This window comes from Carlito syrichta, unplaced genomic scaffold, assembly GCF_000164805.1.
Source record: "Carlito syrichta isolate Samal-C Ts95f unplaced genomic scaffold, Tarsius_syrichta-2.0.1 Scaffold305635, whole genome shotgun sequence".
Classification (NCBI taxonomy): domain Eukaryota; kingdom Metazoa; phylum Chordata; class Mammalia; order Primates; family Tarsiidae; genus Carlito; species Carlito syrichta.
The window spans coordinates 111127-126125 of NW_007249731.1; the positions used below are offsets into that span (position 1 = coordinate 111127).

The 14999-nt window shown below is 40.2% G+C and overlaps 1 protein-coding gene across 1 annotated transcript in view; it reads right to left on the bottom strand.

Moving 5' to 3' along the window:
- The window catches only part of PIAS1 (protein inhibitor of activated STAT 1), a 93782-nt gene extending 80807 nt beyond the window's left edge, over positions 1-12975 (bottom strand). Inside the window, exons 1-2 of the mRNA XM_008061882.2 lie at positions 12864-12975; positions 11766-12210 (exon numbers count right to left, since the gene is read on the bottom strand). Of these exons, the coding sequence (XP_008060073.1) occupies positions 11766-12207 (442 nt within the window). The 5' untranslated portion in view covers positions 12208-12210; positions 12864-12975. The remainder of the gene's footprint in view (positions 1-11765; positions 12211-12863) is intronic.
- Positions 12976-14999: the final 2024 nt, after the last annotated feature.

Sequence of the window (14999 nt, forward strand, 5' to 3'; positions counted from 1 at the left end):
AATAAATCAAAAAATCAGCCGGGCATGGTAGTGCATGCCTGTAATTCCGGCTACTTGGAAGGCTGAGGCAGAAGGATCGCCGGAGCCCCGCAGGTTGAGGCTGCGGTGGCCGGGAGCGGCCACTGTACTCCAGTCTGGGTGACAGAGTGAGACTTCAACTCAAAAAAAAAAAAAAGACTGGGTGTTGCTATGTTGCTCAAGTTGGTCTCAAACGCTGCTCTCAAGTAATCCTCCTACCTCGGCCTCCCAAAGTTCTAGGACTACAGGTCTGAGCCACTGTGCCCAACCCATTATTCTATTTTTATATATTTTAAAGTAATGTTTCTGAAATTTGGCAATTAAATTGCATTTGAAAAATAAGACATTGGTATGCTTAATGAACATGGAGAGCATAAGAAAGCTTCTTTGCTGGACTGAGCTCTGTGATTCCTCACTTTTGTGGCACGGTGCCTAGCACCTACATGCTCAAAAACTGCTCATTGACTTAAAAGCTCAGCCCTCTCTAGAATATACTTGATGCATCAGGTAAATAGACATCTGGGTTTATTGAATGTTTACTTGTGTCCAACATAGTGAAGGAGTTCACTGTGGGTTTAGCTTCGTTTTAATAAGTCTTTTTAGTTTACTCACTCATTTTGGGCTGGAGCTTTTATGATGATGTGATCTGGATTAATGTGGGCAAACAGATTCTGAGCATTTGCAACCTAAATCATGGTTTACATGTGTAGATTGACCAAGCAGTAGTAGATAGTTCTGTGTGTCATCTCAAAATCCATGAGTCAGTCTTTTTTTTTTTTTTGAGTTGGAGTCTCACTCTGTCACCCAGACTGGAGTGCAGTGGCCGCTCCCGGCCACCGCAGCCTCGACCTGCTGGGCTCCGGCGATCCTTCCACCTCAGCCTTCCGAGTAGCTGGAATAACAGGCGCGCGCTACCATGCCCGGTTGATTTTTTGATTTATTGTAGAGATGAGGTCTCGCTGCCCAGGCGGGTCTTGGCTAATTTTTTGATTTATTGTAGAGACGAGGTCTCGCCAAGTTGCCCAGGCTGGTCTCAAACCCCTGGGCTCAGGCAAACCTCTCACCTCCGCCTCCCAATGTGCTGGGATTACAGGCATGGGCCACCATACCCGGCCTGATTTTGTTTTTCAAATAGTTCAGTCTTTTCATTTTTGAAAAGACTGAACTTTGAAATAATTTACTTCTAATACACATTCAACATTTCTTTGGTACTGGAATATCCCCATCTTTGGCCCATCTACATCTTATTTACATTTCAATTTTAGTAAATGTAGCCAAGAGCAGTGTCAAAGAAGTCAAATAACTAATCTCTGACCAAAACTATGGGGCACTTGCAAGCAGTGTCGGGACTGAAGTGGCATGGCTCCAGGAAAGAATGGCTACAATCATCTTCCAATGGCCCAGACACCTATGATGTCTTAAACAAAAAAAGAAGAAGCAAATTGCCAAAATTAGACTCACCCCTTGGGGGCACTGTCATACCAGCCTGCGAACCCCACAACCAAGTCCCCTGTGCTCAGGGGGCGGGGTTGAAGTACTGCAGAACCCCCAGGCACCACACAGCTTTCTAAATATCTCATCTCCAACGTCCATCCCAGGAAGATCTCATATGTTGGGTTTCTTTGTTAAGCTATACTTACTTTTGACCTTAAGTGGCTGGCTCATTAATCTCAATAAAACATTTTTATTTCATATTTACAATTAGAGAGGTTCTTTCACTGATTCTGATGGTCAAGATTCTGTTCCAACCACAAAATGTCAGTCATTCTTAGTTCCCAAGATTATACTGAAGTACACTCATTTATTAAAAATCCACTGGATGCCTTGGGGCTTCTGGACGACTCTGCAAACACTAATAGAAATACTACATTAAAGTCACCAGATAAAAACACAGAACATTATCTACATGGGAACGCAAGATTTAGAAGGTAAATCTTAGATTTTGTTTTGAAAGTCAGAAACCAGTACTGCCAAATTAGGAAGAGAAGTTTCTAGAGAAGAAATCCACCCAGAAAAATTAGGGCTTTTGGTTTCCCCAAATTCCAGTGCAGAAGAGCACAGCTTGTACTGAATGATCTAAAACCAGAACAGGGTGAATCACAACTCTTTCAAATGCCCTTTCTAATACTTACTAAAGCTTAGTACTTAAAGAGGCATCACCTGATCCCAGGCTCTGGCTATCCGGCATGTGGAAGAAGGAAAACTCAATCATTAAAAAGAGATGAGGCTGGGTTCGATGACTCAGCCTGTAATCCCAGCACTTGGGGAGGCCAAGGCAAGAGGATTGCCTGAGCCCGGGTTCGAGACCCAATCGGGCAACTTGGTGAGACCTTATCTCTACAATAAATCAAAAATTAGTGGTAGTGCCCACCTGTAGTTCTAGCTACTTGGAAAGCTGAGGTGGAAGGATCACAGGAGCCCAGCAGATTGAGGCTGTGATGGCCGGGAGTGAGCCACCGCCCTCCAGCCTGGGTGACAGAATGAGACTCCAACTCAAAAAATAAAATAAAATGAAATAATAAAATAAAATAAAAAGAGATGAAAAGAAAACTGTAAGCCACAACCCGGTGCCAGGAGCCCTTGGCAGAAGACACTGGTGACCACTGTGGCAGAAACCTTACCCACACTGCACAGAACAAGATGGATCAATTTTAACCACTTGGAGTGTTCAGGCATCTGCTGCCTTTTTTCTAAAAACAAAATCTGAGTTTATATAAAAATATATTTTTTACATTTCAAGACTTTTACATACATTATTCATGTATCTTCCCAAGTCTAAAGTAGTTGTAAATATATACATAGGAATACTCTACTTTAAAAAGAAAAGGGGTCAATCTAGCTTTCTAAAGTACTGGGACTATCATTCCAGCACACCGAGTTTGCTGGACTTCTCTACAAAGTACTGGTTCACTGTCCCACATCAAGCAAGAACTACTGTACTTTTAACAGAGTGCAAGAAATCCAAAGACATACAACCCAGAAAACAGACATTCTTGGTGCTTAATGAAAAAGACAGACATCAAAATGTAAATAGAAGCCACCTTACAAGGCTTAAAAATGAGAAATATAAAGCATAACAGTGATTTGGTTAATCACAAATTGAAATTGAAAACAGAGCATGGTGGCTCATGCCTGTAATCCTAGCACTTTGGGAGGCAGAGGTGAGAGGACTGCCTGAGCCCAGGGATTCGAGACCAGCCTGGGCAACTTGGCAAGACCTCATCTCTACAATAAATCAAAAAATTAGCCAGGCATGGTGGCAACATGCCCGTGGTTCCAGCTACTTGGAAGGTTGAGGCAGAAGGATGGCCTGAGCCCAGTAGGTCGAGGCTGCAGTGGCCGTGAGCATGCCACTGCACTCCAGCCTGGGTGACAGAGTGAGACTGACTCAAAAAAAACTCAAAAAACAAAAAGTTGATGATGACAATCACATGGTCAATTAAAATGTTTCTCAATGTTTCAGATTCTTCCCTCTGTAGCATCCAAATACTTCCAAACACTGTGAGAACACTTTCAGAATTTAGGAAGACCATGAAAAGAGATAATATTTGAGATAATTTCAAATTTAATAAGAAGAGAAAAAATGCCTATGAAATCATTTCATTTTTGTGTTCATTATTTACTGTCACTGTTGCCAATGGGGGAAATGATTAAAGTGAAATGAGTTATTTTAAAAGACCACAAACATAAAACTGCAGGATTAAAAAATAGGATCTGCTTACTGCCCCACTGTTCCCAATCCTTCCCCTACTCTAAAACCCTTTAAAAGGGGTGAAAGGGAGATAAAGGGTTTCTTTTAAAAACTCAACCATAATTATAATCCATGTTGTTATCCCCAAAAGAAATCACTTAAATTATTCTCAAGCAAGGGGAAAAAAAACAAAAACCTTCTAATCCTAGTCCCAAGAGTTAAATTAGAATGGTGCGACAAAGTGCAACAGCCGCCCTCTTACCCACCACTTGCTTCTGCCACTCTCTGCCCCTCTCCACAACGCCCAGACTGATGCCCTGCAAGCTGACTGACGGTGCTGTGGACAGCCCTCCTAAGCAATTCTACTTATGCCACATGGTGTCCTTACCAAGAACCAGAGGTGATTACTATCAAACCTGTTTATGCTAGTTGTACTTTTGTAATTACAAAACTTAATGAAATATTACAAAAACTGCTAAAATTTAAGTGCAAAAAAAAGAGTGGCTATTTTTGTGAAAACTAAGTTGAATGCTCTGGAAAGACTTGATAAAGCAAGTTGCTATATTTTTTTAAAATGTTATGGAGGCTGGATTAAGTGGTTTACACCTGTAATCTCACTTTGTAATCAGCACTCTGAGAGGCAGGGGTGGGAGCATTGCTTGAGCCCAGGAATTTGAGACCCGCCTGGACAACATAGCAAGACCTCATCTCTACAAAATAGCAATAGTAGTAATAATAATAATAATAAGCCAGCCATGGTGGCACGTACCTGTACCCCAGGTAATGAGAAGGTTGAAGTTGAAAGATTGCCTGAGACCAGGAGGTCGAGACTGTGGTGGCCATGAGTGTGCCACTGCACTTCAGCCTGGATGACAGGGTGAGATTCCAACTCCAAAAAAAAAAAAGAAAACACCAACCGCTATGGAGATAATGCTAAAGATTTTTCCCCATTTGCATCAGGTTCCACCCTCAATTGCTTCATAAAAGTCTTCAATTCTCTTGCTACTTTAAAAAATCTACTGGGAAACCAGAAGTCTCAAAGGAAAAGCCTTGACCTACACCAAAAGACTGACAATTAAATATGCATTAAGGTAAAATATGTACATTATCTGGTATCATTTTTTTTCATGCATCACTTTTATCAATTAACTACTGGTTTCACCTGGATTGACTAAGAGGATGTCATAAGACCATTTGGGCTGACAGAACAAAATACTTTATACTAAGTAATTTATAAACAGAAATGTATTACTGACAGTTCTGGAAGCTGAGAAGTCCAAGATCAAGGTACAGCAGATTTTGTATCTGGTGAGGGATCATTCCTCACCAGGGGCAACCAAGTTCCCTAGGTCTCTTGTTGAAGAGCACTAATTCCACTCATGAGGAAGCCCTCACAACCTCATCCCTCTCTTAGAGGTCCCATCTCTTGAAACAATCACACCGGAAAACAGATTTCAACATACGAATTCAGAGGTGGACACAAACATTCATACCACAGCAAGGGGACATCATATCCTTCAATAACCAACTGGAAGAACACTGAATTAGAAAAGCATTAGAAATAACTTCCAAAGTAAACAATTGCTATGCTCCATACCAATCAATAAGAAATCTCTAATCCAGAAACACCTATTATATAAACTTACTCAGATGTATTGCCTAAGGTCTTTAAAAATCTGAAAAGGAAGGCATCCCCTGAGATGGTATATTTGGCTCAGATATGATATAAAGCAAACAAGATAAGTCACCAAATTTTATGTGATTACAGATGGCTTAACTTACAAATTTCCAGCTTTATGATGGTGTGAAAGTGACATGCATCCAGTAAAAGCTGTACTTCAAGTACCCATATCATTCAGTTTTTCACTTCAGTACAATAGTCAATAAATTACATGAGATATTCAACACTTCACTATAAAACAGGCTTTGTGTCGATGGTTTTGCCCCACTGCATGCTAATGTAAGTGTTCTAAGCATGTTTAGGGAAGGCTAGGCTACATTGTGGCATCCCAAAGTTAGGTATGATAAGTGCACTTTTGACAGGAGATTTTTTTTTTGTTTTGGAGTTGGAGTCTCACTCTGTCGCCCAGACTGGAGTGCAGTGGCCGCTCCCAGCCACCGCAGCCTCGACTTGCTGGGCTCTGGCGATCCTTCCCCTCAGCCTTCCAAGTAGCGGGAACTACAGGCACGCGCTACCACGCCTGGTTAATTTTTGACTTATTGTAGAGATGAGGTCTCGCCAAGTTGCCCAGGCGGGTCTCGAACCCGCGGGCTCAGGCAATCCACTCACCTCAGCCTCCCAAAGCACGGGATTACAGGCTGAGCCACCGAGCCTGGCTGACAGATTTTCAACTTCTAGCGGGTTTTTTGGGACAAAACCAGAGGAGTACCTGGCTCCAGGTAAACAAAAAGTTGTCTGTCCTCTACATATGAGCCTTTGAAATAATGACAACTATGAAATATATTTCCAAGCTCTGTGTTAAAAATGTGTCTATTTGGGCCAGGCATGGTGGCGTAAGCCTGTAATCCCAGTACTTTGGGAGGCCAAGACGAGGATTGCCTGACCCCATGGGTTCAAGACCAGCCTGGGCAACATGGTGAGACCTCGTCTCTACAATAAATCAAAAAATTAGCTGGGCATGGCGGTGCATGCCTGTAATTCCAGCTACTTGGAAGGCCGAAGTGGAAAGATCACCTGAGCCCAGCAGGTTAAGGCTGTGGTGGTCATGAACATGCCACTGCACTCCATCCAGCCTGGGCGACAGAGTGAGACTCCCACTCAAAAAAAAAAAAATCAAATATTGCATCCAAAAGACTACTTTAGTCAACATGAAAATATTTTGTGTTTCTGCCATTATGCTCTAACATGGTCAATTTTAACAATAAACAATATTATAAACTACTTAAAATAATAAAATTTGGGGGACCTATTATTTATATGGATCAATAATATATGTGGCTGCTAGGTTAAGTCAGCTAGTATTTGAAGTTCTCCTCTCCTTCAAAACAGAAGCAGAAATAGACATACATACAACACAGAGAGACTAGAAGAACACAACAGAAATATTGTAAAAGCTTATCTGTCAAGTAAGCAAGTAATTTCTATGAATTCTACTTTAAACGTGTGACTTTTGTAGTAGGCAAAATGTTTTTAAATAGAATATACTAAATGTCAGAGCCATCAATTAACAGAGATCAGAGCAGGAGTGGGGGTAGAAGAAGAACCCTCTTGTCCTCACTCCACTCTCTATCCCCATCACAGCCATTGTTTAGGATGGGAAAGCGTGGTATGGCTCAGATGATTTAGACGGTTAATGGTTCAAATCTGCTGAATTAAAGTAAAATAAGAGTCCACCTATCGCACTAAAATGAGTTGAAGAGCTAATAAATGTTTTCTGAACTACCATCACATAACAGGTTCAGACATAGCTATTATGGGAATATACAGACAAATATTGCAGGGCCCTTATCATTTTGAAAAATAACAAAAACACTTAATAAGAGGTAAATTAAATGTTATGAGAGCATGTGCGAAAGTGAAATTGATTCTGGATAGCAGAAGACATAGACGGATGTAATGAGGTATGGAAAAGTTTAAAGAAAGCACTTGAAATAGGCCTCATTAAAAAATAGGATTTTGAGCCAGGCTCGGTGGCTCAGCCTGTGATCCCGCGCCTTTGGGAGGCTGAGGTGAGTGGATTGCCTGAGCCCGTGGGTTCGAGACCCGCCTGGGCAACTTGGCGAGACCTCATCTCTACAATAAATCAAAAATTAGCCAGGTGTGGTAACGCGCGCCTGTAGTCCCAGTTACGTGGAAGGCTGAGGCAGAAGGATCGCCGGAGCCCAGCAGGTCAAGGCTGCGGTGGCCAGGAGTGGCCACTGCACTCCAGTCTGGGTGACAGAGTGAGACTCCAACTCAAAAAAAAAAAAAAAATAGGATTTTGTTAGCCAGGCATGATGGCGCACACCTGTAGTTCCAGCTACTTGGAAGGCTGAGGCAGAATTGCCTGAGCCCAGCAGACCATGAGGGTGCCACTGCATTCCAGCCTGGGTGACAGAGTGAGATTCCAACACAAAAAAAATAAAAAATTAAAAAATTATATACTAAAGGCCACAACAAAAGGGAAAAAATTAAGACGTAAATGTACCTGTCACATTCTGGATTCAAGTGATAGTTGTGATCAGCCAGGCAGCTATAGGTAAAAGTTAGCCTTTTAAGAGCTTGATTTTGAAGTATGTATGTTTTGAAATAAAGAGAATGCTAGAAACTATTTAATGTCTCAAAAAACAGGGTTTTCTAAGATTCCAAACAAAGGAACTATTGGTAATAATAAGCATTCAGGAATTCTGTGACAAATGTAGCTACTTCATTTAATGAAGCACAGAAATAGTCTTTTAATAGTGTTAAAGAATCTACAAAAACAGAACCTTAAAATACACTCATCCTAAACTTTGCAGACTGATTACTCAGAATCTTTTTTCAATAAATATTCTTCAGATTCACTAAACAATCCCTGAAACAAATATTTACTAAGTCAATAAACTCCCACAAATTACTTTCTGGTGCAATATTTTTATCCATAATCAAGAGAGTTTGCTTTTATTTTAATTCTATAACAATGAAACACTAAAACTGTTTTACATTCATGAAAACTGGTATACATTTGAATACTTTAAATGTAGTCAATTATTGTTATGTGTGACAGTTAACATTCTATAAAGTCACCACAAATACTGAAATGGCAAATACCGAATCACTGCTATTTTTTTTTTTAAGGAGGATTTATTAAGAAGACAGAAAAGCTCCCACAAGAGGAAGGGACCTGAAAGAGGTTACCCCAAATCACTGCTATTAAGGGAAACAAAGGGTTAGGATCCTGCAAGCCCCAGGTCACAACATTTTCACCAACTGATCAATACATCACCTTGTTTTATGTGTGTTCCTGTTTAAAGACACCTTATTAAATACATGCTGCTGATTCCTTGACATGGAACTCAGAGCCAAGAGCACTGTACTGCATGCTCCCACAGCATAAATATGAGGGTTGTAGTAAAATTTCCTAAATATTAGCCAATATAACTCAAAAGGTGTATCTAGCTTGCATTTCTACTGTCCATAACAAAATTTATATACATATGTTAGTCATTTAATCACACTGACATTTGACATTGATATTAGTGAAAATGAAAACAGCAAAACAGGATAATTATTAAGACAAGAGGAAAATTTGAAAGCTAGGAATCCTTTCAAATTTCAGATGATGTTCACTGCAGCACGTTTTTGACAGTAAAAAAAATTTTTTTTAATTTTAATAGAAGACATTTAAATCATAGCCGGCAGTGGTGGTTCACACTAGTAATTCCAGCACTTTGGGAGATCAAGGTGGGTAGATTACCTGAGTCCAGAAGTCCAAGGTCAGCCGGGGTAACATAGTGACCCTCATCTCTAAAAAATAAATAGCCAAGCATAATGGCGCATGACTGTAGTCCCATCTACTAGGGATGCGTAGGTGGAAGGATCACCTGAACCCAGGAAGTCAAGGCTGCCATGAGTTGTGATCATTGTGATCATGCTGCTGCACTACAGCCCAGGTGACAGAGTAAGACCCCGATTCAAAAAAATAATAATTTTAATTTCAAAAAGACATTTAAAATCATGGAATAGTATACAGTCAATAAGAAATGAGCTAAACTATATATATACATGCACAAATGTGCAGACATACAGACTACCCAGACATAGATCAATATAGATATGGCCTTTAACTTAAAATGGGAGATAAATATATACATCAGACAGACAGGGAAAGATATTTATAAAATATTATTAAGAGGAAAAAAGGCAAGTTACACAACACTATGTATACGATTCCTTCTGTGAAAAACAAGAAATATAATTTTTGCTGGTAATTATATGCATACTCACTAAACAGCTAAGGAAGGAATTCTGGCAATTTCATTTTTTTATTACAACAAGTATGTGCAAGCTTTATAAAGCATACAATAGGTTCTCAACAAGTATTAAATTTTTTTGTTATGGCCATTTAAAGAATAAAATAATGTGATAAAAAATTCATGCTGCTTGAAAATGACTCCTATGCTCTTCATTTTTTTTTTTGAGTCAGAGTCTCACTCTGTCGCCCAGACTGGAGTGCAGTGGCACACTCATGGCCACCACAGCCTCGACGTGCTGGGCTCAGATGCTCCTTCTGCCTCAGACCTCCTGGTAGCTGGAACTACAGGCACACGCCACCATCCCCAACTAATTTTTTGATTTATTGTAGAGACAAGGTCTCACCAAGTTGCCCGGGATGGTCTTAAACCCCCTAGACTCAGGCAATCCTCTCACCTCGGCCTCCCAAAGTGCTGGCATTACAGGCTTGAGCCACCACACCCAGCCTATGCTCTTCATTTATTCAGGTAAATTCTGCTAAATATAATTAAAAACAAACACCTCACAGTACAAACATAGAATTTCAGTAAATGTTCTCAAAAAATTTTCTCAACACTTGCCAATCCCTAAAACTGAAATGTTTAAAGACCTGTAACAAGAATTCAGAAGCTTACTCCATAAGAGTAAATATTTTAGGCTTTGCAGGCACTCATGGTCTCTGTTACATATTCTTTGTTTTTATCTTTTTTTAACGATTCTTTAGGAATATTTTAAAAATTTATTAGCTCAGAACCACACAAAAGCAGGCCACAGGCTCAGTTTATCTTGCCAGCCATAGTGTGCCAACCACCAACATATAACAACAAACCAGCATTTCGAAGTCTGGTATTTTAAATATATTACTCCAAGTCAGGCTCGGTGGCTCAGCCTGTAATCCCATGCCTTGGGGAGGCTGAGGTGAGTGGATTGCCTGAGCCCGCAGGTTCGAGACCTGCCTGGGCAGCAAGACCTCATCTCTACAATAAATCAAAAAATCAGCTGAGCGTGGTAGCGCATGCCTGTAATTCCGGCTACTTAGAAGGCTGAGGTAGAAGGATCGCCGGAGCCCAGCAGGTCGAGGCTGCGGAGGCCGGGCGCGGCTACTGCACTCCAGTCTGGGTGACAGAGTGAGACTCCAACTCAAATAAATAAATAAATTAAAAAAAATAAATATATTACTCCAGTCACCTCATCAGAGGTCACAGCAGGGTCATTTTTATTCTACATTAAATAAATAAGGTAGCACTATCGCAATTAAAATCACAAATTGGTTAATCTACTGAATTCTATATACTAGACAAACCAAACAAATGATGAGAAAACACAGCAAATGAAACTTCAAGCATTCAAATTATATAACCTTGACCATGTATGTGTGTGTGCTTGCATGCATGCCTGGAAAGCATGCATATCCACTTGAACAAAATCAGCTGAAAGTTAAATACTACACATCAAAGCTCAAATCTTCTTTCTTGATAATTAAAACCATTCACTCATTTAAATAATCAAAACTAGTCAGTAATGTGTTTTAGATGTCATCAACCCCTGCATATTAAGAACTACATTCAGAAACTGGTAGTGATTTCTTTGGTTTTAATTTAAGAGTTATTGGAAAATGTTAATCAACAATTAAAAATATTACTCTTTAAAAATATATATTGGGCTTCTGCACTAGACAGGGGTCCAGTCTCTTTCTTTCTCTCTCTGTCTTTCTTCTTCCCCCCAATCGCCAATGCCATCTCCATCTTTGGGGTACCCTGAACCCGGCTGGAGCTGGACTCCGGCAATGTTGGAATCATGTGTACACAGCAATAGATAGTACAATAAATACAACTGTGATTAAAATATATATATATATATATATATATATATATATATATATATATATATATAAAATTGAAACTTTTAATATTTACTATGCCAGTAACCATCACTATACTAGCTTTTTCCTTCTGTCTAAAGGACAACTTTTAATATTTGATTTTATCTAAATTTGTAAGATCCTTATCATCGTCTGGATGTTACCACGAATTTCCATTATGAATAATAAACTGGGCTAAAGTAAAATCTAAAATGAGAATATATCCTGTAAAAGTAACCAAATACCATTGCACAATATCTTACCTAGACTGGTGGGTTTTATCAGTTCATCCAATAAATCATAAAATGGTAATTTTTGAAGTTTTATATCCGGATGGACTGGGTGAAGAGCTGACGTTAGATGTGGGAGTTCCAGTTCGTGTTTAGGTCCCAGAAGAGAAACAGGGAGTAATGGTGAAGATGCAGGGTGACCGTCGTAAGTGAGCTGTGGAATGGTAGATGGAGACAAAGTGGCTGGCATGGGACTTGAGTGTACGTTGGGGATGGACAAGTCTGCGGGCGTCATGATTTTCTGTGGGAACCGCCGCCTGTAGAGTTCTTTAATTTTCATTTGTACAGCAGGACTACAGCCAGCCTTTAGCAAGTGCAGGGCTTTCGTGAGAAGTTCGTGTTTGCGTCCGTGCTTGTTTCTCCCAGCGTAGCCCAACAGTACTTGGAGTTCAGAAACTCTAAGGCTCATAACCATTTGCTTAGAGAAAAAACAAAATATGAAACATTAGTATTCCAACAATATAATTTACAATAACAAGCAACACTTTACTGTAACTTCTCGCCCTGTGGTTTGCTTAAATGAAGGACAACTCATTTATAATCCTAATTATCTTAAACATTAATGCAATTGTTTAAGTAACCAAATAACTTTAAAATATTCATAATTCATTACTGACTTCTACTGAGGGTTATAAAAGATAAAATATAAAGCATATACCAGGTAGAAACCCATCTCACTTTATTCTCTGTTCTGATGAAACTGTCAAGTATCTATCAAGCATTTCCTGAGCCTCCAGGAAAGGGCCGAGTGCTATGCTATGCAGACAGCAAAGATCCATGTGCCCTTAAGTACATTTTGTTTTCTTGGGGAAAAATTCTAAGTATATGTGAAACAAATAAACAGGCCACTTCAAACACCAGATGTAGGCAGGTTATCCATAACCTATTGTCAAGTCTTACATTCTATACTAACTCTGGAATTTTTAAGACTTAAACTGTTTTTGACCCATTTATAAACCAGACACATTTGACATTTTCATATGGAGAGTCACAGTTTTTACAACTTCACAAGGTGTTATTCTTCCTGATTTAAACATGAGGAGACCAGATCAGAAAAGTTAAATAACTTACCTAGGGCCATATAGCTATTAAGCAGCAGTCAGCATTCAAACCCAGATATACCTGATTCTGAGGTCATGCTCTTTTTCAAAGTCATGAGGAAAAGGACAGAGCTGGGCTCACATTACTGACTTTCTCTCATGCCACTTGCGAGGCCTGGCTAACAAGTCAGGAATTCAGTCCACAGGCCACCATGTGTGTGGCTGCAGTAAAGAAATAAGTACTTAACTATGTTTAACCCTGTGTTCACAAACTTGTTTGATAACTGTTACTCCTTTTTCCCACTTACCAAGAGGCTAGCAACAGGAAATGCCCCTCTATACCAATCCTGCCATTTTACAGTGCTGGAAAATGGACTCCAACAGGAGGAGATGACTTACCCAACCAAGAACACACTACTATTAACAGCAGAACCCGAAGACCCTCACCACATCACCAGTGAGTGTCACAATGAAAAGACCCATGTGAACCTACCATCTGCCCTCTACTTCCCAAGGAGGCCCTTCCCTCATACCAAAAACCAAAACACAAGAACTAAGCTACCTTCCCTGACTCAGCACTGCTTGTCGGATGACTCCTCCCCAGCCGGTCCTCTAGCAATTCTTTGCAGGTGGCAAAACAACTCAGCAAAATGATTTTAAAAATGGGGAGAAGAAAAGTATAAAGAGCTTTATAAGCAATATAGCTGGTTACTCAAAGAGACATGAGCCCTCTCCCATGGCTTCTCGAGCTTGGAAAACTGTTTCCTCAAGGTCCAACCTGTATCAGTCTTTGCCCATCAGACCTCGTAGAACCATTTTTACTAACCATTTTTCACATTTTAGCACTTGTCCCCTTTATTATAATTTTCTCATCAAATTCTATAACCAGACTGAAGTTCTCTACGGTAGTGGTCCCCAACCTTTTTGGCATCAGGGACTGGTTTCATGGAAGACAATTTTTCCAGACAGGGTGGGGGGATGGCTTCAAGATGACTCAAGCACATTACATTTATTATTTATTGGGTAACTCGGCAGTGGCATTAGATTCTCATAAGGAACGCAACCTAGATCCCTCACATGCGCAGTTCACAGTAGGGTTTGTGCTCCTATGAGAATCTAATGCCACGGCTGATCTGAGAGAAGGCGGAGCTCAGGCGATAACATAGCTATTGACAAGAGGTGTAAATGGATACGAAAATTCCTTACTCACCAGTCACCTCCTAACGGCCACTGACCAATCCACTGGGGTTTGGGACCTCTGCTCTAGGGCATATAACTCTGTTACTCTCAGCATCTAGGACTAGGGCCTGACAAAAACACACTTATCAAATGCCTGACAATGGATGAATGAATGGACAAAACAGCAAGGAAGGGACAGCAAAAGAAAGGATGGAGGTAGAATCTGCGATAAGTTAGCCAAACAAATGCCCAGACTCTAAGTTCTACAGAGGTGTGCAAAGCTATAATGTAACACTTAAAGGCAAAGTCTTCCCAAAATCCTGTAAATGTTTCTCTTTTCAGATGTTATCAGAGATTGTAAAAAATCACTAACTATAATATAATTAAATTATAAGGCCAGGCACAATAATTCAATGACTGTCATCCCAGCACTTTGGGAGACCAAGACAGGAGGATTGCTTGAGCCTAGGAGTTCAAGACCAGCCTGGGCAATGGTGAGACCTCATCTTCATAAAAAACAGCCAGGTGTGGTAGCGTATGCCTGTGGTCCCAAACTACTCAAGAGGCTGGGGCTGAAAGACTGCCTGAGCCCCAGAGATTGAGGCTGCAGTGAGCTGTGATCGTGCCACTTCACTCTAGCCTGGACAACACAGTGAAATCCCGACTAAAAAATAATAATAATAATAAAATTATAATATCAACTATAATATTCAATATAAAATATTGACTATATATCAATTTTTCCCTACTGATCAAAATGTCCTAAAGAGTACAAATTGATCTTAAAGATTTTTATTATTTATTTTAAAAGGAACAGGAACTTCAAATGCACTATTAATAAGCAAGCTTCTGCTTTTAAAGAAATAACACAAACTGGGCTCGGTGGCTCAGCCTGTAATCCCACGCCTTTGGGAGGCTGAGGTGAGTGGACTGCCTGAGCCCGCGGGTTCAAACCCGCCTGGGCAGCGAGACTTCATCTCTACAATAA